The sequence below is a fragment of the Myotis myotis genome, unplaced genomic scaffold (genome assembly GCF_014108235.1).
Source record: "Myotis myotis isolate mMyoMyo1 unplaced genomic scaffold, mMyoMyo1.p scaffold_m19_p_2, whole genome shotgun sequence".
Lineage (NCBI taxonomy): Eukaryota > Metazoa > Chordata > Mammalia > Chiroptera > Vespertilionidae > Myotis > Myotis myotis.
This window is the reverse complement of record NW_023416324.1, coordinates 36,010,091-36,035,710: the sequence shown is the minus strand read 5'-3', so window position 1 is coordinate 36,035,710 and position 25,620 is coordinate 36,010,091. Positions and strand designations below refer to the sequence as shown.

The 25,620-nt window shown below is 56.6% G+C and overlaps 1 protein-coding gene across 1 annotated transcript in view; it reads left to right on the top strand.

The window, feature by feature from the left end:
• Positions 1-25,620, top strand: part of GLIS1 (GLIS family zinc finger 1) — a 224,292-nt gene that overhangs the window by 183,192 nt on the left and 15,480 nt on the right. The window contains exon 4 of the mRNA XM_036352549.1: positions 22,297-22,458. Within this exon, the coding sequence (XP_036208442.1) occupies positions 22,297-22,458 (162 nt within the window). The remainder of the gene's footprint in view (positions 1-22,296; positions 22,459-25,620) is intronic.

Below are 25,620 nucleotides of genomic sequence, written 5' to 3'. Positions count from 1 at the left end.
AAGCATCTCCTTTTCTGTTGCTGGATAGTTTGTCTCTGCATGGCCAACTTCCTCCTTCAGGGTTGATGATAAAAATAGAGCCCTAGCCGATTTGGCTCAGTGGCTAGAGCATCAGCCCATGGACTGAAGGGTCCTGGGTTTCATTCCAGTCAAGGGCACGTACTTGTTGCAGCTCGTGGCCCTGGTCAGGGCCCATGTGGGAGACAACCAGTCGATATGTCTCTCACATTAATGCTTCTCTCTGTCTCTCCCCCTTCCTTTCCACTCTCTCTAAAAGTCAATGGAAAAATGTCCTTGGGGGAGGATTAACAAATAATAATAAAATATAGAAAAACCCTCCTAGAGATAGTCTCACATGAGGCGGCAGCCCTGGTCCAGCCAGCTCTTCCTCCTGCCTCTCAGCCTCCAGGAGGGATGGAGGGGGGCCTGCGGAGCATCCCTGGGAACCAGCGAGGGGCTGACAGGATGGATGGTGGAGGAGGGAATGTTCCTATTAGGCCATGGAATGTTTGCTTTTCTCTCTAAGAGCTGGTTGTGGTCATGTAAATCACCCTGGAGGAAAATCAGAGGGTCCTCAAACGCATCTGTTGGCTTTTATAAAAAAAGAAAAGAAACGAAAGACAACAATCTTTGTGGTTGGCTTAAAAGTATTTTAATCACCAATGAACAAGGGAAGAATAAACCCCTGGAGCAGGCAGGAATGTGGCCAGGGGACCTGAGGAGGAAGCCTGGTGGGGGCTACCCGTTCGTCTGCCACCTGGGTACACCCCCCTTCTCCCCCCCCCCACCCCAGTGCGGAGCCAACCTGTACTCAGGGCCTGTGTGCAGGATCACAGGGACCTGCCTGGTCCCATTCCCATGGGGAAGCACTCTCCCCTCATACACTTTAAGGTCAGAGTGTGCGGCGAGGCCTGAGGAGCCGGTAGAGGAGAGTTGGGGCGGGGGGAGGTTGGGGTATGGGCAGGGGCTCAGAGAGTGTGATAGACTATACCTGCGTGTGTGTGGAGCGTGGAGGGGATTAGGAGAGAGAGAGAGAGTGAGTGTGTGTGTGTGTGTGTGTGTGTGTGTGTGTGTGTGTGTAATTAGCTCTGTGAGGGTGTTTGGGACTTGTTTGCAGTGTGATTGGAATGTATACAGTTGCAGAGTACATATTCGGGATTGTGATTGGGGTGTGTAAGGGATTTGGTGTGAGATGGGGAATTTATGCAGTTGGTATGTATTTATTGAGGATGTGGTTGGGGGAGTATATGGTGAGATGGACGTATACCCATTGCATACCCCATGGACCCCTGTATACATCTACACCCAAAGCATACCCAGAACCCCCAACACCACACTCAGACACACATTCAACACCCCACACCCAGTACATCCTCCTGTCACACACTCTCAGACACACTTCTCCGTAAATATGCATGTGTGTGTGGTTGGTGAGTGTGTATGTGTATGTATTGGGATTTGAGTTTGGAGGACACATGGTTTGTGCCTATATGAAGGGAGGGTAGTTTGAGAATGTGGTTGAGTGTTTGGTGTGTATTGTTTGTGCAGTGTGTGTTGGGTGTATGGAGCTGCATTGGGTGTTGTTTATGTGTGTATGTGTGGTTAAGGCACACATGTGTTAGGAGGAGTGTTTTGGGGAATCTGTTCTGTATGTACATGTGTATTGGGTATGGGAATGCGTTTTGGCATTGTGTGTGTGTGTGTGTGTGTGTGTGTGCACGCGCGCAGGTGTGGGACGTCGGATGTACGTGTGTGTGTTGGGTGTAGGAGTGTTAGGGTAGAGATCACACTGGCTGTGGGAGATGAGCCTTCGGGCCTGGCCCAGGCTGATTGAACCCAGGAGCCTATAGCCCCCACTCCCTTCTCCTCAAGTCAAGGTGCCAACTAGGAATATTCCTGGGAGAGAATGAGAGCAAGCAGGGCCTGGAGGGGTGAAGAGAGCACTGGGCCCTTCCTGGCAGAGGGGCCAGGAGGCCGATCACCCAGCACCTCCAGGGAAAGCAGTGACATGGTGGGGGGGGGGTGTGGAGATCAGAAGAAGTGGGGATAATGTCAGGCCAAGGAGGAAGAGCGGAAGGGCCAGACTGCAGAGCTCACAGATGGAAGAGCCCCTGGAAGGGCAGTGTGGCCAAAAGGGCTCTGTGAATACCCACAGGGTCCCTGAGGAAGGCAGCCCCCGCGAGGCTTCCGTTGGTCCCCAGGCTCTGAGTGACTGTTTGACCTGGCATCCTCCCCGCACTCAGGGAGGCCACAGGGCAGGGATTGTTACCCCATTTGACAGAACACCAGGCCGAGGGAGGAAGCAGCCTGAGGCGGGACTCCTCCTCTTCCACCTGAGAGAGGCCTCTGTCCTGTCCTGCGTGGGGTGCTGAGTGCAGGTAGACCCTGCAGTTCCCAAAGTGCTGCCTCCTCACGTCCCCAGGCTTCCCTGCACCCTGAGTGGCGGGTGTTTTGAATTTCTTTGTATGAATGGGACATACGCTAGAAATTGTGCAAAACCAAAAAGAGGGAGCAGATGACTCTCAACCCCCAGGGAGGGAAGTTTCCTTTGGCCGGTTCCTGCCCTGCAGGACCTAGTGCTGAGCACATAGTAAGTGTGTAAGGGGCGACTTCACATTTATCGCCAGGATTTGAGAGTGAGAAGGGTCCGAATCCTGGTCCAGCCTCATCTCGGTTGAGGTCTTCACCTCTCTATGCTTCAAGTCCCCAGGAGGGTTGTGGAGAGGATTAGTGACAACTGGCATTGATACATTTAGCATTATATCTAAGAATCCCCGGGATTCCATGGAACATCATAACCATCGTTCTTCGTAGCAGTTTTACAGTCCGTCGTGCAGACTGGGGCACAGGGTACTTATCAGCCTGCTCACACTGTTGGATATCTACGTTGTCCCCGAACTTCCACTATTCCTAGTTCATAACAAAAATATTTCATTAACTATCTTCTTGCATAAAGCTTCTCTGATCTCCAGCCTGGGTGGTCACCCAGAATGGAGATATCAAAGGGCAATTGGGACCTGGCTCTGTGAATCCCAGTTTGCTCTCTGTACAGTCACATCTAACCCTATGACCCCTGCGGGCACGACGTCCTCTCCGCTGGGCCTGCGGTTACCAGCACTGCCTCCTGCTGCCTGGCCCAGGCTGATTCAGGGGAAGGCCAAGGATGCTCACTTGCTAATGTGTTAATGGGCGAGGCTCCCTCTGGTGCTGGCAGCTGAAGACATCACCGTCCATTACGTACAAGGGGTTGGTTCCTGAGCAGAGACTGGTCTCTTCTGGGAGAAAGTTTCCTTTCCCCCCAATTTAAGCATGCATAGCTGTACTGGACCTGAATCCTTCCTAAATAAGTCAAACCCAGACCCTCCAAGGTTGGCAAAGGAGACAGAATCTGGTGGCCCTGGCTCCTGTCAGTCCCCTTTGAGGGGCTCTTGCTGCCCTGCCCCATATCAGCTCCAGGAGGCACGATGACATTCCCTTAAGGCCCCGGAGCATCCGCTTTGCCCTCTCCTGGATGGGTGACCTGAGCAGGCCCTGCTCTGTGATGCTGTTTAGTTATCTGTAATGTGGGGGTGATAGAAACAATAGCAACAACCATAAGAATACCTCGTGGAGTTGTTGTAGGGATTAAAACACTTATTACCCGTAAAGCACTTGAAGCAGGGCCCAGCCTATAGTAAGCACTCACTAACTGTTAGCTGTTGTTATCCTTCGCTCAAAAAATGACTTTACTTTTGCAATCACATTTCTGATAAGGGACTTGTACCCAGAATATGTTAAGAACCCTTACATTTTATTTTTTGTCTATAATTTCTTTATTGGTTAAGGTATTACAAATGTGTCCTCATCCCCCCATTACCCCCCCCCCCCATGCTAACCCACTTTTTAAAAGGGCAAAGGACTTGAACAGACATTTCTCCAGTGAAAAACATGACCAAAAGCACATCATTAGCCATCAGGCAAATGCAAATCGGAACCATAATGGGATGCTACCTCATGCCACTAGGAAGCTACAGTAACACAGGTGGGGAATAGTGCTGGCAAGGACATGGAGAAACTGGAACCCTTATGCCCAGATGACAGGACTGTAAAATGGTGCAGCTGCTCTTGAAAATAGTCTGGCAGTTCTGCAAACAACTAAAGTTACCATGTGATTTAGCAATTCCACTCCTAGGTATATACCCAAAACAAATGAAGACATGTCTACACAAAATCCTGTACATAATGTTTATTGCAGCATTATCATAATAGACAAAAAGTGAAAACAAACGAAATGCCCATCAGCTGACAAATAGGTAAATAAAATGTGGTCTATCCATACAATGGATTATTACTCAGCCATAAAAAAGAATGAAGTATGGTCCTGGCCAGATGGTTTGGTTGGTTGTAGTGTTCTCCCATACACCAAAAGGGTTGCAGGTTCAATTCCCAGTCAGGACACATACCTAGGTTTCAGGTTCAGTCCCCAATTGGGGCGCATACAGAAGGCAACCAATCAATGTTTCTCTCTCATCTCTCTCTCTCCTTTTTCTTTCTCTCAAATCAATTTAACAAAAACATATCCTTGGGTGAGAATTAAGAAGATAAATGAAGTACAGATACATGCTATAACATGGGTTAACCGTGAATCATTACGCTAAGGGAAAGAAGCCAGTCACACTAGGCGTGCTATGCCAGAGCTAGAAGGGACCTGTGGGATCACCTTCAGTCCTCTCCCCTTTATTTCACGGATGGGAAAACGGAGGCCCAGAGAAGTAGAGTGGGAAAGAGGAAATACATTGGAATGAGACAGGCTTGCATTCAGGTCCCAGGAAGCCATCACTCCTGGGTGGCCTTGGGCAAGAGTCCTCCTTAAAACGTGGAGTTGTTGCAAAGGTAAATGCGCAGGCCCGGGGGCCAGTTAGAGCTCAGCAGCTGGACAGGAGAGAGGCAGTCCTGTTCAGCAGAAGCTGCCCCTGTGCAAAGAGGCAGAGAGAGAGGCAGGCCAGCAGGGAGGAGTCAGAAAAGCAGGAAGATTCTGTTACTGAGTTTTTAAAAAATAAATATTTGTAGAAGTTTTATACGCTTATTGGAGAAAACATGGAAAACACAATAAGCATAGATTGAGAAGCAAACAAAAGTTGTTCCTACTGCCCCCTCACAACGAGCCTCTTTGGGCTGCCTTTGGCTCCTTGAAGTAAAATAGAAATGGACTTTGTGAAGCATCTTTCTAATGAGGAATTACCATCATCCTGCTCTGGCAACCCCTGGCAGCCCAGGTCTGGCTCAGCACGAAGGGAGAGGCAGGGAAATAGCATTTGTTAGACCTGGTCTGGGCCCAGCTCACCAAGTGTGTGTTCCAGAAAGTATAGTCATTCCAAAGATGATGAAAACCCACTGTGGTGCGTCCAGTGACAAATGCATTCGGAAGCAGGGCCTTATGCTTCCAGGCTTGAGTGGGCCTGCAGGGCTTACCAGCGAGCTGTGGCTGTTGGTGAAGTTCTTGGAGGCCAGGTGCATTGGTGGTGGGGGGGGGGGGGGGGGGGGTGGTGGGGGCGCGGGAGTTGTCTGGTCAAGGCCTCAGAAATAGGACCTCACAGAGATAAATAACACCATCCAGTCATTAAAGGCAGTGACAGGCAGTGAAAAGTTAAAAAGCTCAGGACCCAGGACTCAGGAGCTACTCCTGTGAGGATGCAGGAGATGGCCCCGCTGCCCTTTCTCTGGGTGAGGAGGAGAGCATGCCCCCGGGGCCACAGGTCAGGGAGCACTGGATTGGGCGGGGGCGGGGTGGGGGAGAGGGGTGGTCTGGAGGCCTGGCTCCCTGTCTTGGTGTCACCATTGACTTAATGGGCAGCCGTGAGCCAGTCCCTTCTTCCCCAGCCCCAGTCTCCCCACCTGTAAAGTGGACAGGCTTCTTCAAACACTCCTTCCAATTCAGACCTTCTGTGATTTTAAATAAAAAGAACCTCTTCCCTACCCAAGGGGGTTGGGGTGGGGGTGGGAGAGGGTGAACAAGGGTGGCTGACCCTGATTGAGCAGATGGTTCTAGCCAGAAAACGTGTCCTGAACCCCTACTGTGTCTCCAGTCCATTGGTGGGCCCTGGAGTGAGAGGCCAGTTGGTGGGACTAACACTATCCTGTGCCTGACTCACACCCTAGCTGGTGGGAGAGAAGGACACAGATGCAGATATTTAGAATCTTAGTCCCAGGGGCTGTGTGAGGGAAGGACAGGGCTGTGGGACCCCACAGGGGCCTAGCCCTAATAGCAGTAAAATTGAGGAAGGCTTCTTGGAGGAGGTGGCATATGAGCTAAAGCTTGGAGGATTTTACCAGGCGAATTGGCAGGAGAAGGACACTCTAAGTAGAAAGTGACAGGAGCAGAGGCATAGTGGTGTAGGCTGCATGGAATGTGACACCCATCTCTAGCATGTTGTATTGCGGGTGGAGCCCTTTCCCAACCCGAGGTGTTGGGCCCTGCCCTCCCTTATCTCATTTGGCCCTTATAATAAACCTACAAGGAAGGAGTGTTAACTGTTTTCCAGAAGACAACACTGGACCAGGGAAGCTAAGTAACATGCCCAAGGACACAGTCAGTAAGAAGCAGAGCTGGGACTTGAACCCAGGTCTGCCTGACCCAAAGCCCACACCCCATCCAGCTGGTTCAGAGATGGGTGTTGAAGGAGCAGTTGCTCCTTCCTGCCCAGGCCTGTGGCTCAGACCTGCCTGAATGTCCTCTGTCCTGGGACTGAGCCCACCTATCACCACTATTCAATTAAACCAGACACTCTGTCTCCTGAGACTCCTCAGCCATCACTGGTCACCTCATGTGGAACCCTGTGAGGAGTCATCTGTGTCCCTAGTGCATCTAGTAGGATCAGCCTCAGGTTTCCTGGTGCAGGTGCACAGCTGTCATCATCATGTGCTTCATCCCAGATGTTTTGAAAGTGGGTCACCATCCATGTCTTTTTGATCTTTAGTCCCCTCTGGAGGCCATCGTATTGTCCCCATATATTTATGCAGAAGCTGAGTCCAGAGGGGAATCCTTTGTTCATGTCACATAGGGCAAGAGTGGGCATCAGTCCAGACCTGACTCAGACCTCTCTGGCCTGTGGAGGGTGGGAGTGTTCCATGGTCCTGTTACCAGGACAGCTCACCCAAAGTCACTGCAGAACTAAGAAGGAAGTTTAGCTCTGAAATTTATATTTGTCTGTGAAGTATATGTTGCCCTCCGTGACTTTTTTTTTAAAAAAAAAACCTCAACAAAACAGAGTTCTATAAAATATAAAGCAATAAGTATAATGTATCAAAAAGTAGAAAGTAGTGAGCATAGTATAAGAATAAAGAAGAAGTTCCCCTTAACTACACTGCTCAGAAACTTTTCCCAGACTTTCCTCTGTGTATGATAATTATATTCTTTACTAGAATGGAATCATAATACCTTTATCGTTCGGTAACTTGCTTTTTTCACTAACAGTGTATTTTGGACATCTGGTAATGTGCACTTAGTTGAGTGAGTGAGGAAATGAATGAATGGCCAGTGAATTAATGAACTGCACAGTCTGCTCTCTGGTGCCACTGGACAAGTCAGACTTTGTGAGCTGCCAGACTGCCTCCCAGAACCAGGAGCCTCCCTCTCTCTCGTGCCACTGACTCCCTGTGCCCTGTAGCCTTGGCCCCATTTCTCCATCTATGCAGGGGGTTGTGGGTGCCTGATACTGATCCTCCATAGCCCTGGGAGGGGCTAACACTGCTCTCCTTACCATCCCCCTAATGCCAATGACTCCCAGAGAGGTTAGGTGGTATCTGCCAGTCACAGAGTTGGAGGGAGAGGGGATTTGAACTCAGGCCTGGGTAACTCTGGAGCACTCTGTACGCCAGAATGAGCATGCAAGACAGGAAGAACCGGCCCTAAAAAGGAAGCCAAAGTTGGGTGCTGGGACTGACCAGCAGACCCTGAGCAATGGATGAATGGATTACTCTGACACACGTTTCTTTGAAAGAGAGGGCTAAGGGGCTGCTTGGCTATCGGGACCAAACAGCCCCATTCACCTGCCTCCTTAGGCTTTTATTGTAACAACAGCTTGAACTAAAATTAACTATTAGACACTATCACCAGGGTAAGCATCCTTGAGAAGACACATGTGCCTGTAGTCTCTTTTAAGCAAGGACATTTTGAAGTCTAAACATAAAGATTCCAGTAAAACACCCAGGGCTCAGACTTGTTTGGAAAAGTCAAGGCAGGATCTGCCGCCTTTGGCAAGGTCCCCGTAGAGGCCCCTGACCTTTCGGAGATTCCTCCTTACAGACTTTCCAACCAAGCCCTGTGCTTCCCCACAGTTGGGGGCCAGGAGAAATCTTAACAGCCTTGCCTTCTCTAGGCTGCCTCAGTGTCTCCACCTGTAACACGAGGGCCTCTGAGAGCCAGCCAGCACAGACACTGTGTGAATCTCCGGTTCCTGTGCAGCCTGGTCCAACCACCCTCCTTTTCCCCCAAGGCCAGAGCAGCGCCAGCGAGGAATATGGCCCAGGACCTGCCCCAAGGCTCAGCCTCTTAGAGGAGTCACTATTGGAGGTGAGCTCTGACACCTGAGGGAATTCCAGGCTGAGGAACAGCATGTGCGAAAGCATAAGAAAGTATAGGAAGAGCCCAGGAGTCAGTGTAACTGGAGCCTAGAAAGGAAAGAGGAGCTTGAGGAGCCAGCCACAGTGGGAGGCCCACAGAGCCCCCTGGTAGGGGGCTGGGAACAGCAGGCCCGAGGCCTCGAGTTGTATCCTGAGGGCAGTAAGGAGCCATTGGTGTGTTTTGAGCAATGACAGGGACATGTTTGCAACTTGTAACTCTCTCCAGCTGCAGGGTAGATGATTTGGGTCATTGGCTAGGGTGGAAACATGGAGGGCATAGAGGAGAAGGGCAGGATGGGCATATAACTGGCACTGCCATGAGCAGAGAGCCATCGACGGCCTCACCTGGGCCCCCAGCCCCACTCAGGCTCCCAACTTGCTTCTCCCAGGATGGAGCCATGGACTCATTCTCAGTCCTCAGCCTCTGCTGGCAACCAAGGGCCCTGGTTGGGCCCAAGTGCCAAGCAGCGATTTAAGTATCGGTGCCCAAGTCATAGCTGAGTGCCTCAGCACAATGGCATCCTTCTCTTTTTGTCCTCCTTAATTTTAGAAGCCAAAGCTAAATGCTTTAATTTTACATGATTCCTGACATACGCTAATGGGTTCCAGGTGGCGCCCTGAGTGGGCGGTGCAGCGTGGCCAGGCCAGGCATCGGCGCCGGGCCTGCTCCCAGAATGCCCTCCTGCCACCTGGGCTCCCAGAGAAGTGCCTTTCGACGTGTTTTCCTTGAGGACCCCTTCCTGCTGTATCATCTAGTTATCACTCTGTTTCCGTTTGGGTGGTGCCCACAGCATGTTTCTCCCTTGCCCAGGGGCTGGAAGGCTCCCACGAGGGCCAGCGGGCCTGCCCGCCCCAGCAGAGGGCACCGCTTCCCTTCCAGGCCCTGGAAAATCCTGGGCATAGGTGAGGCTGGCCCCTCCCCCAGACCCTACCAGAGCTTTCCAACCTGCTGAGCAGCCGGAGAATTTAGGTCTTAAGGGAAATGTGTTCCCAGAGAATAGATGAAAAGCGATGCAGTGGCTGTTCCTGCTAGTGTTGTCTGGTGACGTGAAGCACTTCATTCTTCCTTCTGGTCATTTCTTTCCCATGGCCGACTGTTTCTCAGTCTGCAGCCCACTCTGCTTTTTGTTGAATGAGAACAGGGACAGGGGCTTTGGCGTCAGACAGCCCTGGTTCAGTCCAGACGCTGCCCTCACTCCTTGGCTGCCCTGAGCCCAGGCTCTGTGGGAGCCTCTGTTTCCTCTGTGAGAGAGTGACATGAGGCTGACTCGCGGCCGTTTTCCTCCCTTCTCCTTGCTCCATGTCCCCGTGAGGGGTCAGACCGTGGAATCATTTATTTATGTCAGGCTGAACCTGCTGTGTCCATGAATTCAAGTGAGAGAAAAATAAAATGTAACTTGAACGTTTTCCTCGACTCCCTTCCTATTCTGAGCACCCAAATTACGGGTAGCACAGCTCGGCCTCAGGTCCCATAGGCTTAGCTAGGGGTGTAGCACCCCCAGGGCTTACCCCCAGGGCAAAAGGGCAGAAGTCAGAGCCTCCCCACTTTCAGAGACCCTGTTGTTTACACGTGTCTTCCTTCCCCTTCGTGTCCCTATCCCAACAGGAGCATCGTTCCAGGGGCAGGAGCCAGGGAAGCTTGGCCCTCCCTCCCCACACGGCTCTCCTGCCTCCACTGATTGGGGGGCTCCCCGCCTGCCCCACGCTTCCCTCAAGGCTCATTTGTTCTTGGTTATTTCATTCATTAACAGATATTCACAAAAGCCTGCTCTGTGCCAGGCCCAGTGTTGGGCACTCTCAGAGGGGTTTATGGCAGAAAAACTGCTTGAAATGTTAACGGTGTGTGACTCATTTCTGTCTCCAGAGTTCTTTCCATTTGGCCCTGAGGCCTGGGGTTTTGAAACCCAAAAGCCAGGCACTCACGCCTGCCAGCTCTGCTTTCTGCAGTTACCTCTTCCCTGCGGTACTGGGTGGAGGCACAGTGCTCTTCTGTATGTACCCATTTGATGGATGAGAACTGAGGCCCCGTAGAGAAAGGGACTCCCAGGATACCTGGCCCAGGGGGCTCCTCTGTGGCTGAACCAGCCAGATGCGCACTGTAGCTGATGCCATTTGCACAGCGGGGCAGTTGGGGTAGCGAGGCATTGGCAGCAGGTCCCAGCTGCTGAGAAGCCCTAGTGAGCCTCTGTGACCCGGGCCTGCCTCTCTCGGGGTTGCTGAGATGTTGGTGGGAGGAGGGATTTCTGCAGACTGAGGCACTGGTAAGGTTTGCCTCTGTCTCTTCCTATTTCTTGTCATCTCTATCTCTATGGGTCGGATTCCATTTGGTGTTTCTGTTTGTGTAATTGGTTCCTACTTGCAGTTGACCATCCTTCATGAGGTCCAGTGTGAGCCGTGGGCTGTCACCATTCCTGCCATTCACCATTACTAAGCACCCACATGAGCCCAGTCACTGGCCCAGGCCAGCCGCCTGGGGGCCCCTGAGCCGGTCTGAGGAGGACGGGAGATTGCTGAAGCAGGCCAGTCTGGCCTGTTTATCCCACTGGACCCCAGGTGGTAGGTCCAACCCGATTCCGACCCGTTGGATATCCTTAAAGGGAACGTAGGAGCCTCTCCGAGGAACCTCCAAGCTGTGGTCACCTGGCTCTGTACCTGAGCACCTGAGAGCAGGCTACTCACCTCCTCCCCCACAGCGTGCCTCCTGACACGAGCACAGGCCTCTGTGACTCCCTCCACCTCCACATCCACCTCCACCTCCACCTCCACCTCCACCTCCACCTCCACCTCCACCTCCACCTCCACCTCCACCTCCACCTCCACCTCCACATCCACCAGGGCCTCCACAGGGCCCTGCGGCCCCGGAGCTGTCAGGCCCAGTCCTGCCCCTGCCCTCAGAGGCCTGGTCTGAACACGGTCCCCTCGCCAGGTGGGGGTCCAGAGCCTCCCAGCACGTCCTGGTGGGATCTGAGTCCAGGTGCCCACTGGGCAGGTTGCTCCCACCCACTCATGACCTCAGACAGGAATGGTGCGTGTTGCTCATCTGCAGTGATTCCCACAGTTTGATGCTAATTTTTCTTTCAGGTGATGAGTGGGGTGTCTTAGATCTCTTCCTCCCCAGGCAGTGCCAGGACACTTCTGTCGTGCAGGGCTGGGCTTTAATGCAACTGCCACCTGCTCAGCCCTGGTGCACATTCATCCCACTGCCCACGCCCCTCCAATTTGGGGCAGGTGACCCTGGGGCAATTAAGCCTGGGGGAGGCAGGTGACTGGTTTAAGGTCAGGTAGCGACCTGTGACAGAGCCAGGGCTGAAATTGGGTCTCAGACCCTGATGTTCATCACACCGTGACTGTCCCCTGCAGTTTCTTCTTGGAATTCAGAAGAGCTGGTAAGGGGACCGACTCTCCTGTGCCTACTAGTACCAAGGCCACACCCCGGTGTCTGTCACAGGTGTCTGAGACCAGGTGTCACCCCATTTTGCAATGAGAACACTGAGGCTCCCAGGGGCCAGGACCTGAGTCAGGGCTGCTCTGATGTGGGGAGACGTCCTGTCAGGGGCGGTGGGAGGGGGTGAGCTCCCAGAGGCTGGGCCAGGCCCCAGCCAAGGCCCCAGGGCATGGGCAGGGTCTGCACGGAGGGTGAGCAGTGAGATGGGCAACCCCAGGACAAGGGTGGGGCTCAGGCAGAACCAGAGGCCTGGTGTGGGGAAGGTGGGGGGCGCTGAGGCTTGAGGAAAGGGAGGGCTGGACAGGTGATTAGAGGGGTGTTGTAAACAGAGGACACAGCCTGGGCAAAGGCCTGGATGCTGGAAGTATGGCCTGTGGCAGGAGCACGGGGAGGTGGAGTGGGCCTTAGACCAGAGGTCAGCGGGGCCAAAGGGTGACCTGCAGCCCTGCCATGGTGTTCTCTCAGGCCACGTGTGCCCTCTCCAAAGCCAAGGCGGTCCAGGACAGTCGGGAGGTACAGTGGGCTCAGCCCTCCCGCCTGCAGCTCAACGTCACTGCGAAGGCGTGGAGAGGCATGTGGGAGCCCTACTGCCTCGGGACTGGCTGGATGGGGTGTGAGGATGTCCTCACCTGCTGACCTCACGGAAGCCTTTTCTGGATGTTGTCTGGGGGTCTCCTCCGTGTGCTCCCAAGCTTCCGAGAGGCTCACCGTGCTGAGGCTGTGGCCCATTTCTGGCATGTGCTGTGCTGTGCCTCAGGCTGTGTCAGCGTGTCTGGCGTCTGGGAGTTTGTATGTTTGTGCCTATGGTGGGGCCTGGGGCTTGAGTGTCCTTGGGTAGATGCTTGAGTGTGTGTGCACTGACCTGTGTGTCTCTGTGACATGAGTCCTGTGTGTAGGAGTCAGCGCTGTGTGTTGGTGCCTGGGACTGTGACTTTGGCATGTGGCTTGGCAGGAGGAAGGTGTCAGAGTAGGTGTGTGTCTGCATTTCCTGGTCTGTGGCTGGTGGCTTGATGTGTCTGTCGGCCCTTCTGTGCCGCCTGCTTTCTGGGGGCCCAGATGCTAGCCAAGCTTCTCTCCACATCTCAAATGGTGTCTAGCCACTGCTCGGCCCTGGGAGCGCCTCCGAAATGCACCAGTCTGCTTGGTGAGCAGGCTCGGCCCCCATCTGCACCTCCTACTTTGGGGGACTCCACACACCCTGGGAGGGTGGCCTAGGCACAGGAACCCATTTCTTGCTTGGAGAGGACTTTCTGCTGGAGAAGGGACCAGCCCAGAGCCTCAGTATGGTCCTGGTGAGGAAGGCCTGCAGTGCCCACCCCACCGTCTTGGAAACCTCATCAAGGGCAGCACAGGCTGACCAGCTCTGGGAGGGCATGTCTCTGCTGTGCCTCCGGCCCCTCTTCCTCTGCCTCTTCTGTGTCCCCACCCGGTCCCTTGGCCTCCAGCCTCTCTGGATGGCATGAAGGCCTAGAGAGTTGAGCTGATGTGAAGGGCTCCCAGCTGGCCTTGGGTCTTAGGGCAGCCCCTTGGTCATGGCTGCCGAGGGCACTAGTGTGGCCCGGGGCACAGAGCTCGGGCGCTGGAGGCAAACCCAAGCTCTGGGTTCTCTCCTGAGCTCTGGGGCCCTCACACGTGAACTCCTCGGGCCTCTATGTCTGCCTCTGTAATGAGGGGGTTGTTGTGCTGGCCTAATGGGATGGAGGAGGTTTTGTTAAGGGAGAGTTTGGCACAGTTTGGGGTACATAGTAAATGTGATTGCTGCTGCTACAGTCCTAAGCTTCCTCCTGCACACATCTGCCCCATCATCGCTTATTCAGATGGCGCTGTGCACCCAAAGCTGGACCAGACCCTCAAGGAAAGAGCAAGTAGGCCAGTGCCTTCCAGCCGTACCTCCCAGGGCTCTCCACATTTGTCCCTCCCCCTCCTGCCTCGACCTCCTCCCCCCAAGGACTGGCAAAGAACAGGCTCTGAGGAGACCCCATGGGGACCTCCTGGACGGTAACCTCAGGGCCAGAGTCCCCCTCCCAGGACGTGGAATGGACCTCAGCTCCCTGCTGGCTGGCCTTTCGAGCTGGCCAAACATAGAATTGTTTGACATCTTGGAGAAGGGTCTGGCACCGCACAGTTCTCCCATCCAAATCATTGTTGCAAAGTAAGTTAAAAGTGTACAAAAATGGGAAGCTGATCCCCAAATGGCCTGCCAGACTGCTGTAACCCAATATATTTTACCCTTAAACCAGAAATGTGTTTGTTTAGAAGCAAGTCACTGGCAAATGCCAAAACTGGAGGCATTTCCTCCCCTGTCCCCACCCGTCCCTGTTCCCCAAAACCCCTCCTTACCCTTTGTGTCAAGATCCCTGCCAGAGCATGAGAAACCAGGGCCTCCTACTCTTTGGGCCATGTCAGCCGCAGGGAGGAAACTTGACATTCATTAGGCACCCTGTGTGCCAGTTCCTGCGCTGGGCATGTCCTCTTACTTCTAATAGCCGTTTGTGGTGGCCCCCATTTTAGAGAGAAGGAAAATGAGGACAGAGGTGGGAGGTGACTTGCCCGAGTTTGAGGCTGTTGGTGGGGCCCCAGCACAAACCTCAGCGTGACCTCATGACCTTCAGCTTAGAGCAGGGTGTCCCACACTTTGCATGTGAAGCAGGGCCCCGGCAGAGCCCGGTCGTGCCCAGCCCCAGCTGGCACCATGCTAGGCTCCCCTGAATGATCTTGCTTAGCCCTGCTACCCATGGGGGAAAGGCTCAGGGAGGGCAGATTCTGACATCGATCCAGTGTCCGGCCCTCCCCCAGCCAGAGCTTGAAGGGCCCTCAGGCTTGGCCTGGAGGGGAAGACGGTGCCCGCTCCCCAGCTCCAGGATGGCTCCCCGTCTTTCATCTCCTGCCCTGGGTTCTGTGAGCTGCACGCAGCAGTAATGGATTGCAGTGGACTTTTTCCAATTAGGTTCTGACTCTTCCCTGCCTGTTACTATAAAACTCCAGATGGTCTAGGGCTTCACGGTTGGTTCCCGGGTATTTTCCCCCGTTATTTTCATCTTCTTTGGTAACACGCCCCACATGTGGGGACAGGCCCTGTCGAGCCTCTGCGCTCCGTTGCCTCAGCGGGGCTTTCTCTGCTGTGCCGCCTTGATCATCCTTTCGGGACGGCGGCATCGCCTCTCGCAGGGACCAGGCAGAAGGAGGGCAGCCTCCTTTCCTGCGATGGCTCTGCCTGCCATGGGCCTGGCCTTCACCTGGGAAGGGAACCCGGACGGTGGCCCGGTTGGAAATCGGTAATGGCCCATAGGAGCCAACCTTGTGTTGGTGCTTTGTATGGGCGCCCCTAAGGCAGTGTCAGAGTGGGTAGGCCACATGTAGACAGCCTTGCACACTACCTGACGTCAGATCCCAGCTCAGCCACTTACTGGCTGTGTGGCCTGGGGCCAGCGATGTCACCTCCCGGAGCGTCAGTTTCCTCATCTGCAGATGTGGCTGGGAAAGAGCCTCAACAGCTAGGTAAGCCTCATAAATGCAGCCCCCACAGCCCCCACCCCTGAGAGGTGCGGGTGGGTGTCACCCAGCCCCTTACATCACTCCGCACTCACCCGTGTCACCTTAGGGTAGATTTGAATGTTTACACAGGATAAGGTAAATAATAAGAACCTGACACCCATCCTTACGTTGTTTCTGGACTGTCAGATGTCCCTTCTGTTTTGTTTCCCCTCCCTGTGTACCCCCCACCCACAGTAGCCACCCTGGTACCCCTGGCATGTGAGCCTTGGCTTCTGGCCACACAAGTCTGTCGTGCATTTGGTTATTGGGGCCAGGGCATTGCAAAGTCACCCTGAAAAAGAGGTATTTCTCTGGGTGGGCACAGATGGCATGAGGGCCCTGGGCCACAGGATGCTACGTGTACCGTGGAGTTCACAGAGAGCACCCACACACACCTGGGCACAGGTGTGCCCCTGTTACAGGTGAGGAATCAGGGCTCTGACAAATGAGTTGAATTGCCCAGGGCCATCCATTTGGGAAGCGTGGAGGCCAGACTTGCATCCAGATGTCTCTGCTGCTGAAACACAGCGGGTGGGAGATGGAGAGGACAGGCCCCACCCGTCATAGAGGGACTTGGACAGACCCGTAGGTGCAAGTCTTTGGTCTGGATACCTGGTATCACGTGGGGAGGGTTGGGAGGGGAGGGGAGGCGGTGGACAGCGGCTGGTGCCACCACCGCATGAGCAGTGCTGTGGGAGTGGACCAGGTGGATGAGAAGAGCAGGCCGCCGGCGTGAAAGATGTTTAAGAGGTGGCGTCGCCCTGGCCTGGCGGCTGGTTGTGTGCAGAGGCCTGGGAGGGGGAACAGGCTCCTGGCTCCGGGGGAAGGTGGCAGGTCAGGGCTGGGGAGTCCAGCACGAGTCCCCCAAGTGAAGAGCTCAGGTCACCCCACTTGCTGGGCCACGTCAGTGATGTGCAGGGTGGTTTCTGTAGAGTCCTTTGGCATCGCCACCCATGAGTTTGAATGGAGAGAGCCCCCAGACGCCATTTCCACTCCCGCCTCTCCTCTCCCTGCTTCCTCCACTCTGGCTCAGCAGATCCTTAGCGTCTCCAGAACATGCACCCCCTTCCCTGTCTCCTGCGTGCCCTCTCTTCCCACCCCACCCCCATTTGTCTAACCACCGATGGGGAGCCTTTTTTCTGCCAAGGGCCATTTGGATATTTATAACATCATTTGCTTAATATAATTCACTCAATATAAATTTATGTTGCTATGAAGAAAGCTCCTACGTTTATTGAATGTCGAGTCCCGCTTGCGGTTGCCTTGGCAGGGCCAGGCCAAATGATTTCTCAGGCTTATACGGCCCGTGGGCAGATGTTCCGCACCCTGGTCTAAATCCCGCCTAGGCAGCAAGGCCCAGCTCCTCCGAAGAGGTTTCAGTGGTCCCCTGGGCTCCCCCAGCTGGCAGCCCTGTGACCAGCCCCTTCGTAGGTCTTACTACATTTTCTCTTGTTTTGTGGTCTTTGTTGCCCTAAAGTCTCAGCCACCAGCTGCCAAGGGGCAGCTGAGTGAGGCAAAAGGATGTGAGTCAATGAGCAAAAACATGAGAGGTTAGTGAGTGGGTGAAATGAGTGGGTGGTGGAAGGATGGAGGGGTGCATGACAGAAGTGAGGAGGGCAGCTGACAAGGTTGGGGGTCATGGAGGGGAGTGAACCAGAGACTTTTAGAGCCACGACTGGTCCGGCGTTGCTGCCTCATGTTGAAGATCGATGGGTCACTTCTTTCTAGAAAAGATGGCAGGTCGGACTGTGGCTTAGTCCAGGCTTCGTGCCCTCGGGCATAGTGGGAGCATTCCCCTCCCTGCCCCCTACGTACAGATACCTAACCCTTGTGATTGACAGGGGGCATCCCAGGAGGTCTGCTCTGCAGGGTTGCACACCTGGGCACTGACAGCAGGAGGAAGGGTCTGTCCAGGGCAGAATCTGCCCTAGGACCTCAGGGAACAGGGGTGGGAGAGGAATGCCAGGAAGGCCGCCCCCTGGTGCAGACCCCATGGCAGCATCATTACAGGGTCACAGTGGCCTTGCCTGAGGGGCCCATCCTCCACCCCCTACAGGGAAACTGAGGCCCAAAGCCAGGGATGTTCCTATTGGCTCCATTTCTGCTCCAAGATCCACACTTCCATTCTGGCAGCATCTGTACCCCCATAACACAACAGTGGTGGGGCCCCTCTCCCTGCTGCCCACGCAGCCTCCACACAGCTGATGGGCGGAACCCTGCAAACCATCCCCACCCCAAAAGTCTGCCTCACTCTCATTGGACATGGAGGCTGCTCCCAGAACCCAAACGGTCCCCATGAGCTTGGCATGGCAAGAGCGTTAGGGCAGACCAGTCAAAGGCCTCTGTTCTTTAGCTCTGTGGGTCCGTGAAACCTGAGGTGGAGCGAGGACAGCCCAGGTCTAACTGGGGAATAAGGTGAGGGGCTAAGGAGTAAGAGGTGGAAACAAGACATGGGAGCCCATCACACCAGTGGGACATTACACACACGCCCCCTCCAACTGGGCAGAGGGGCAGCAGGCCTGGGAGCGGCCACCCCAGGCAGAATGCCGCTCCACTACTTACTTACCCTGTGACCTTACATGGTAGTTACAACATCAATATTGGGCAGGAACTTGGTGTCCAGATAAGCACTTACTGTGCATTATTTCATTCAGCCCGTGTTTGGTAGAACTCACCTAACTTTACGGACGAGGAAACTGAGGCTCAAGGAATTGAAGGGACTTGCTTGGGATCATTCCTAAGTGGAGCAGCCAAGACCAAAGTCTGGTCAACCCACTGAGTCTGTGTGTGACCGTGGTGCTGGTCGCCCCTGCCCGCCCCCCCTCAGTTCCCGACTGTGGGGAGGAGGAGTTGCCACACAGGCTGTGGAGAGGTCAGAGATCATGCGAGTGACAGCATCGGGCAGAGCAGAGCCAGCACACAGGAGCTGAACCCAGGAATGTTCCTGTCCTCATCTCTACTCCTTAGCCCATCAGTGCGGTTGTGGAATGGGGAGGGCTGCAGGGACCACACACCCACAAGGCCCCTGGCGTGACTGGGATACTGGCCCTGAGGGGGCATTACTCTGCCAGAGGTCCCCGCAGCATCCTCACCCAGACCAGTCCTGATGGGCAGCCCCCCTTTTCCACCTGCGGCTACCTCTGGGTCTACCCAGAGAGACAGCCACCCCCTCCCCCCATATCAGGACAGCCTGCTTCTTATACCCCAGCTTGCAATTCAGCTCCGGGAAGTATCGAGGGCAGGACAAGGCATGGGCACAGGGCACAGGCACAGATATGGGGTACCTTGATGAACACTGGAGGGAGGAAGTGTGCTCACAAGGGCACATGCACCCCCAGGCCCCAGCATCCCTGTTCTTACCCCCATTGGATGGCATGTCTAACCCACCCTTTGCTCCCTGGCTGAGATGCCAGTCCTGCCCTCAGCCTGGAGGCATGGAGAGCAGGCCACAGTGAGTGTGGAGGGAAACCTAACCCACGCGTGCAGGGTGTGGCCAGGGAGGGCTGGCAGGTTGGGAAGGTTGAGCAGGGGGAGTAGATGTCTGCTAAGTGGAGAGAGGAAGGAAAGGGTCCAGGGAAGGGAACAGCTCAGCCAGGCCTGGGTGTGCTGTTCAGAGCAGTTCAGTAGATCCTGTGGCTACAGCACGGCACCTGGTGCATGCAGGTGAGAGGGGTGTCAGACGACTGTGAACAAGCCACAGACCCAGGGCTTTGGAAAAAATGTATGAATTAAATTGTCAGTGAGTTGGAAGGGAAGGTGTCTGAGAAAGAGCTCAGCCTTGGTCTGGGAGCAACCGTGCTGGGACAGAGGGCTGGCCAGGCAGGCTTACAGACCCTGGAGGGGAGGAGATGACATACCAATCTTCAGAGTCAGGTGCACTCCCCACCCCACCCCCCTACAAACTCGGAGAAATCACACAGCACATGAGAAGTTATTGCCCTTCGGCCCCCACTCTCTGGCCTCTGATCTCTGGCTTCAGATGCCTGCCCTCCCGACTCGGGCCAGAGAGGAATAAAGGGATGAGCTGAGGCCCCCACCTCACATTGGGATGAACTTGGCACAAGGCCATTGTGGGAGAGCAAGGGGGCAGCTTGTGGCCTGTTTACTCCCCCAAAAAGCATTTCCTTATGGTTTTGATACATGGAAAAGGCACATCTGGAAGTAGGAAGCGGAACAGCCTCTAAAACCCAGCTGTGGGCGGCTTGCCTTGGACCAGCCCCCAGGGAGCTCGACCCGCATGTGTGGCCGGGTTTCGAGGGCGAGGTGTGAAGGGAGCTCGCCCAGGCTGGCCGTTGTCTCTGGGTCCTGTCCTCACCTCCGGGACACTTCTGGCCTGGCTTCCGCCCCACCCCGCCACCTCTGCCTCGGGTCCAGCCCCCGCGACCGTTATCTATGACGCCACACCTGCCTCTCCCCCCAGTCCCCCATCCCCCGTCCCCTCTCCCAGCCCCGGTCACCAATTGCCAGTGTGTGTGTGTGGGGGGGGGGGGGGGGCGGTCTTCCTCAAGTGTATGTCTGACCTGTGTCCTCCCTTCTCAAGGCGCTTTCGTGGTCCCTGTCCCCAGGGTGGAGTCCTGCTGTCGGAGCCCCCACTCTCTGGCCTCTGATCTCCTGTAGGGCCCTCACCCACTAGCGCCCACCCCACACTCTCACATGTACCCTACACCCAGCCACAGAGGGGCCGCCACTGCATGCCCCGTGGCCTGCCTCCCCTCGGCCTTCCTCCCCTCGGCCTTCCTCCCTTCGGCCTTCCTCCCCTCGGCCTTCCTCTTGGTCACCTCCTCTTCCGTGGTGTCCTGGGCATTGCTCAGGGCTCAGCCGGGATTGAATGGAGCGAATGCACAGTGTTGGCGTGACTACGGCGTGTCTCGCCCAGCACATACCGCCCCCCACTCTGTGCCGCCTCTCGATCCCCAGGCGGTGGGAGCCGCTCTGTGCTGCTGCCGCCTCCGCCTCTGGGACAGCTGTGGCCACTGTGTGCTGCTCTGAGGGTGTACGTGCCTCCCCGGGCTCTGCCCTCCTGGGGAGGGGACCCAGGTCTGGGCTCTCTCTGCCTCCACCTCCCCCAGCCTGTGTGGGAAGTGACCAGGGTGCTGTACTGCGTAGATGGGGGCACGGACCTCTCAGGGCTGAGAAATGGGCTTTAAAGCTGGGAGATGGGGGCAGAAAGGAGCCCAGTGGCCAGCTCAGAAAAGGGGGAAGCCACGTCTTCCGAGCGTGGACACAGCCAGAGAAGCCCGAGTGGACCTTTGTGGGAGCACTGGCCCCGGGGACACGGCTGCCCGGCCCAGAGGTGTGGGGTACGGGGGTCCTGATCTGGCAGGCAGCCCAGCCCTGCCTAGGGAGGGAAACCCACGGCTCCAGAGAGGGAACTGGCCTCCTCTGGTCGTCTCCTCCCCGAGGCTCCCTCCCCCTGCCCTGCCCTTCCCTGGGAAGGAAGCTGCTAGCAGAGCCCCTGGGCGTTGGCATCCGAGGGGTCTGTGTCCTCTTGGCCTTGTCCCAGCCCTGTGGCCAGCACAGGAGGCCTCGTCCCTGAGTGGGGTGCTGAGACCCCACACTTCATGGTTGTCAAACACCCAGCACCAAGCCGAGCAGGTGCGGGTCGGTGTTGGGGTGTTGCTCTCCCCTCTCCCCTCACTCTCAGCAGCTCTGGGGACACGGCAGGCGGTGGGGAAAGCAGGAGGGAGGGAGCAGGAACCGGTAGACCGCCTCCGCCAGGTGCATTCAGCTCCTCTGAAGGCTCGGGGCATTGATGGATTGTTACCAGAGAGAGGACAGTCCTTGCTGAGGGACTTGCACAAACAAAGGCTTGAAATTGCCTGGTGGGTCCTGTTCTTTCCCGTGTGTGGGTGGGAGCCAGGAGGGGCAGGGAGGGGATGTGAATGCCAGGCCCAAAGGGCTTTAAGCAGAACGCACGGCAAGGTGGAGAGGAGGGAGGGGTGGTTAGGAGTTAGGGGGTTCCAGGGAGAGTTGGGCCTGGGCAGCGGCTGTGGACCAGGGCAGCCTGGGGCCACAGGGGTGCTGTGCTTGTTGCTCTCAGTCCACCCCACCCCCTTTCTGACCAGCGCCTCGGGTGTCGGTGCTGCACCCACTGCACGCCCACTGCCCAGCATGGGGCCTGGTATGTGGGGGGCATTGGATGGCTAAACGGCCAGACGATTAATCAAGGACACTGAGTGTGCAATGTGGCTGTTCTGACAGCGGTCAGTGCCGGTGCTGCGCTCCGGTGGACAGAGCCCCTGACAGCCAGGGCCCTGCCCCTGGGCTCTCGAATCGCCCTGAGTGGTGGCCACAGTCTCACGTTTGCAGACAAGGAAACGAGGCACAGGGAGGCCCAGGGCTGTCAGACCGGGGGCCGTATGCACTCCAAGGTGCCCCTGCCATTCGGCCGTCCGGGCTGGCCTGTGGCGGCAGCCATCGTTCCCAGGTGCCACTGGGGCGGGGATCCTTCCGGACCCACAGACGGAAAGACCACTGTCTTCTGCAGCCCAGAGGCCATGTCTAAGTCAAGGTGCTCTTTCTCTGGACCTACCAGGGCTTCCCAGATAGAGTCTGGGCCCTGAGCACGTCACGGGGAGCTAACCGGGGGCCTGGAGACCTCGGGCAGGACGGATGGGGTATGAGGAGTGGGGAGGCAGAGGATGCTGGGGGCATGTCCAGGTTGGGTGGGGGGCCCTCCGGGGCTGCAGAGCGCCCCTCACCAGCCTCTCCCACAGTTTGAAGGCTGCAGCAAGGCCTTCTCGCGGCTGGAGAACCTCAAGATCCACCTGCGGAGCCACACGGGCGAGAAGCCATACCTGTGCCAGCACCCGGGCTGTCAGAAGGCCTTCAGCAACTCCAGTGACCGCGCCAAGCACCAGCGCACCCACCTCGACACGGTAGGCCCGAGGGAGGCGGAAAGGGAAAGTGGGGGGATGTGCACACTCCCACACTTGTCTAATGCAGGCGGGAGCCGGGGCCTGCAGAAACCCCACTTTCATCCTGGAACCCGACTGACATTTCAGGCAAGAGGACTCTTTGGGGAGAGAGGGAATCCTGTCATTAGAGGGTGCACTGGGTCCCTGGCCTCTGTCCACCAGTGACCTCCCATCTCCCACTGTGACAACCCGAGGTCTCTCTGGACAGTGCCAAGTGTCCCGGGGAGGAGAGAGTAATACAGTCTCCCTCGGGTGAGAACCACTGTGGGTTCTGCCGGGGCACCCGCGTCCTTGCACATCCTGAGGGAGAGGTGGGCTTGCCATCCCACATCCTGTCGCCAGGCCTGAGTGATCAGCCACCCCCAGAGCAGGCCCTCCCTGCTCTTCCCACCCCACTCCCTCTGTGGAGACAGGCTGTTCCTCACCCCTGAGCCTAGTGGGTGAGGAGTTGGGGTGAGCAGGGCCCAAGACTCCGGCCCCTGAAATAGTGACCTGGCCGAGGTGCCTGTCCGTCACCTCCTTTCCCTTGTTTGTGCCAGACAGTGAGGTGACCTGCAGCTTCTCACAGGGCCGTCCGAGGGTGTGCTCTGCGCGCACAGCGCTCAGAGCGCGCACAGCCCTAAGGCCTCCCGTGATCGCACTGAAGGCCACTCAGGGGTCTCTACCCCGTTTCCCAGGTGAGGGAAGCGGGGCTCTGGGAGCTGCAGTGCCTGCTCAGCTGGAACGCGGCAGAGCTAACTCGGGGTGGGCCTCATATAGTCTCACAGGGCCTGGGAGGACCCCAGCCCTGCAGGCCGCAGAAGGCGGGTCTGCAGCCAGAGTCCACGTCAGGGCCCCCTGCCTGTGTCCCTGCTCTTCGTGCACATGTTTGGGGAACTCTTCAGGTGGGGGGCCAGGAGACCTGAGTGGCCGTCCACCTCAGCCTGTCCAGGGCACAGGCATGCAGATGAGGAAACAGAGGTCCAAGGGCAGCCGGCCCCTCCAGGGTAAGCTGGAGGCCATGAAACGGCAGGGTCAGAGTGGGGGCGGGGGGGCGGGTCGGGGGCCTTTTGGTCCAAGCCCTTTCTTCTATTGCTGGGAAAACCAGGACCCAAAAAAGATGAGGGGTGGCAGAAAATAGCAGGGTCATGTTTGGGTCCAGGTGAGCCCAGGCAGCGTGTCCTACACATCTCCCCTCAGCCCCCATATCACACAAACCTTCCCCCACAAGGTGGGTGGGCTCCATTATCCCCATTTTGCAAAGAAACAGAGACTCAGGGAGATGAAGGCATTGACCGCCGCTCAGCGGCTAAGTGGCAGAGCTGGGTGCAGCCCGGGCCTCTCTTACTCCAAGCCCAGGGCCCTTGTTGGGGAAGCAGGGGTGCCTTGTGGAGCTGAGCAGACAGGACAAGGGTAGGAAGAGCCCTGTCCTCAACCTGAACCCGACCCCCACCACCTCCCTCTCAGGCTGCACTGACACAGGCTGTGTTGGGGGCATGCAGGGAGGAGGGGTGCTAGCAACCACCCTGCTATCATTACCTTCTTGTATACCTAGCCCTTGCCCTTGAGGCCCAGCCCAGACCCCTGGTTACATCTCCCAGAGGCCACAGGCAGTCCCAGTAGCACCAGGCCTCTACACCCCTTCTCCCAGGCCTGGCAGTCCCTCCAGGCCTCTGGGGTCACCCACCCTGACTTATCCCCTTCCTCCCTCCCTCTGCACTGCATTTCCTGGACTCAGCCCCAAAGCAACAGGCCTCTGGCCCACACTAGGCGTATGAACAGCTCGGGGCTAGGTCGGGTCAGGCCACAAAGGAGCCGTTATCTCAGCCTTCATTGCCCCAGAGGGTCCTGGGGAAGCCCTGGAGGTACAGCCGCCAACCTGCCCCTGCCTGCGCCCATCCCCACGGCAACATCGCGAGCAGCTCCACGGGGCGAGGCTGCTTCCCCAGCACCCAGAGGGTGAGCCCCGTGGAGTCTGGGTCTTCTCTCCAGAGGAAACCCGGTCCTGTCCCCACCTCCCCTCTGGCACCAGAGAGCATGGATTCTCTCCGTGGGCAGGAAAGTGGTGGGACAGCCTGGAGAGGACCAACCTGCGTCCTAACCCTGGCCCTCCACCTGCCCCCAGGCGTCCAAGGAATGCCGCCTCTCCTCTCTGGGCTGTGTCCTCAAACACCAGCCTTGCCAGAGAGAGATGGGAGTCGACGGTAGTGACGGGCAGTGTTTAGCCTGATGCACCGTCCGCACTGCAAATATGAGTCCCTCCTTTCCTGCCCTATGACGCCCTGACAGAATGCGGGCCAAACCCGGCTGTGTCCCAGGGGCCCAGAGAAGGTTCAGTTCTTGACTGCACAGACTCCCTAAATAAGCCACTGTCCTACTCTGGCCTCAGTTTCTCCATCAGCGAGATGGGGCTGATCATCTCCTTTGCCCACTTCTCTGGACCGTTCAGGGCGGCGGATCGAGAGGCAGCAAAGCCTCAGCCTCGGTTTCCTCATCTGCAAAGTGGAGAGGCTTCTCCAGGGTGGGTGTGAGCCTGGGCGAGCAGGAACAGCAGGTGCTCACACGGCCTGCAGGGAGGGGCGCTCGCACCAGAGCACTGTGGAGCTCAGACAGAGGCCTGTGAGCTGCGGGGCTCCTCCTCACAGCTGGACCCCGAGAGCCCGCATGAGGACCCAGGCTTTGGGCCTCGGCAGGGGCTCCAGGCCTGGGACTTGGCTGCTGCAGGGGCACGCGCAGGGTTTCCTGAGGGCGCCTGGGGGAGCTGGGCCGGAGGAATGTTCTGCACACGTCAGGCCCTGGAAAAACAAACGCAGAGATGGGCCTGGTGCCCTTTCCGGCAAGTGTGCTGCACGCGGAGCTCTGTTTGTTTGCTTTTTGACAAAAGCGTGTGGATTTGTATCAGCATCCCCAAGGGACAGGGCCTAGAGCCGGGCAGAGCGGAGAGCGAGAGAGAGAGAGGCTCGGGATGGGCTGAGGCCCGTGAGAGAGGGGCTGTGTGTGTGTGTCTGTGCACATGTCGGGGTGGGGGTCAGGCCTGTGGAGTGGGGCCCTGTGTCTGTCTGCATGTGCATGTATGCCTGCATCTCTGTGAGGCCGGTGGGGGGGCAGGCCTGAGGAGGACTGTCTCCCACCCACCCCATACCT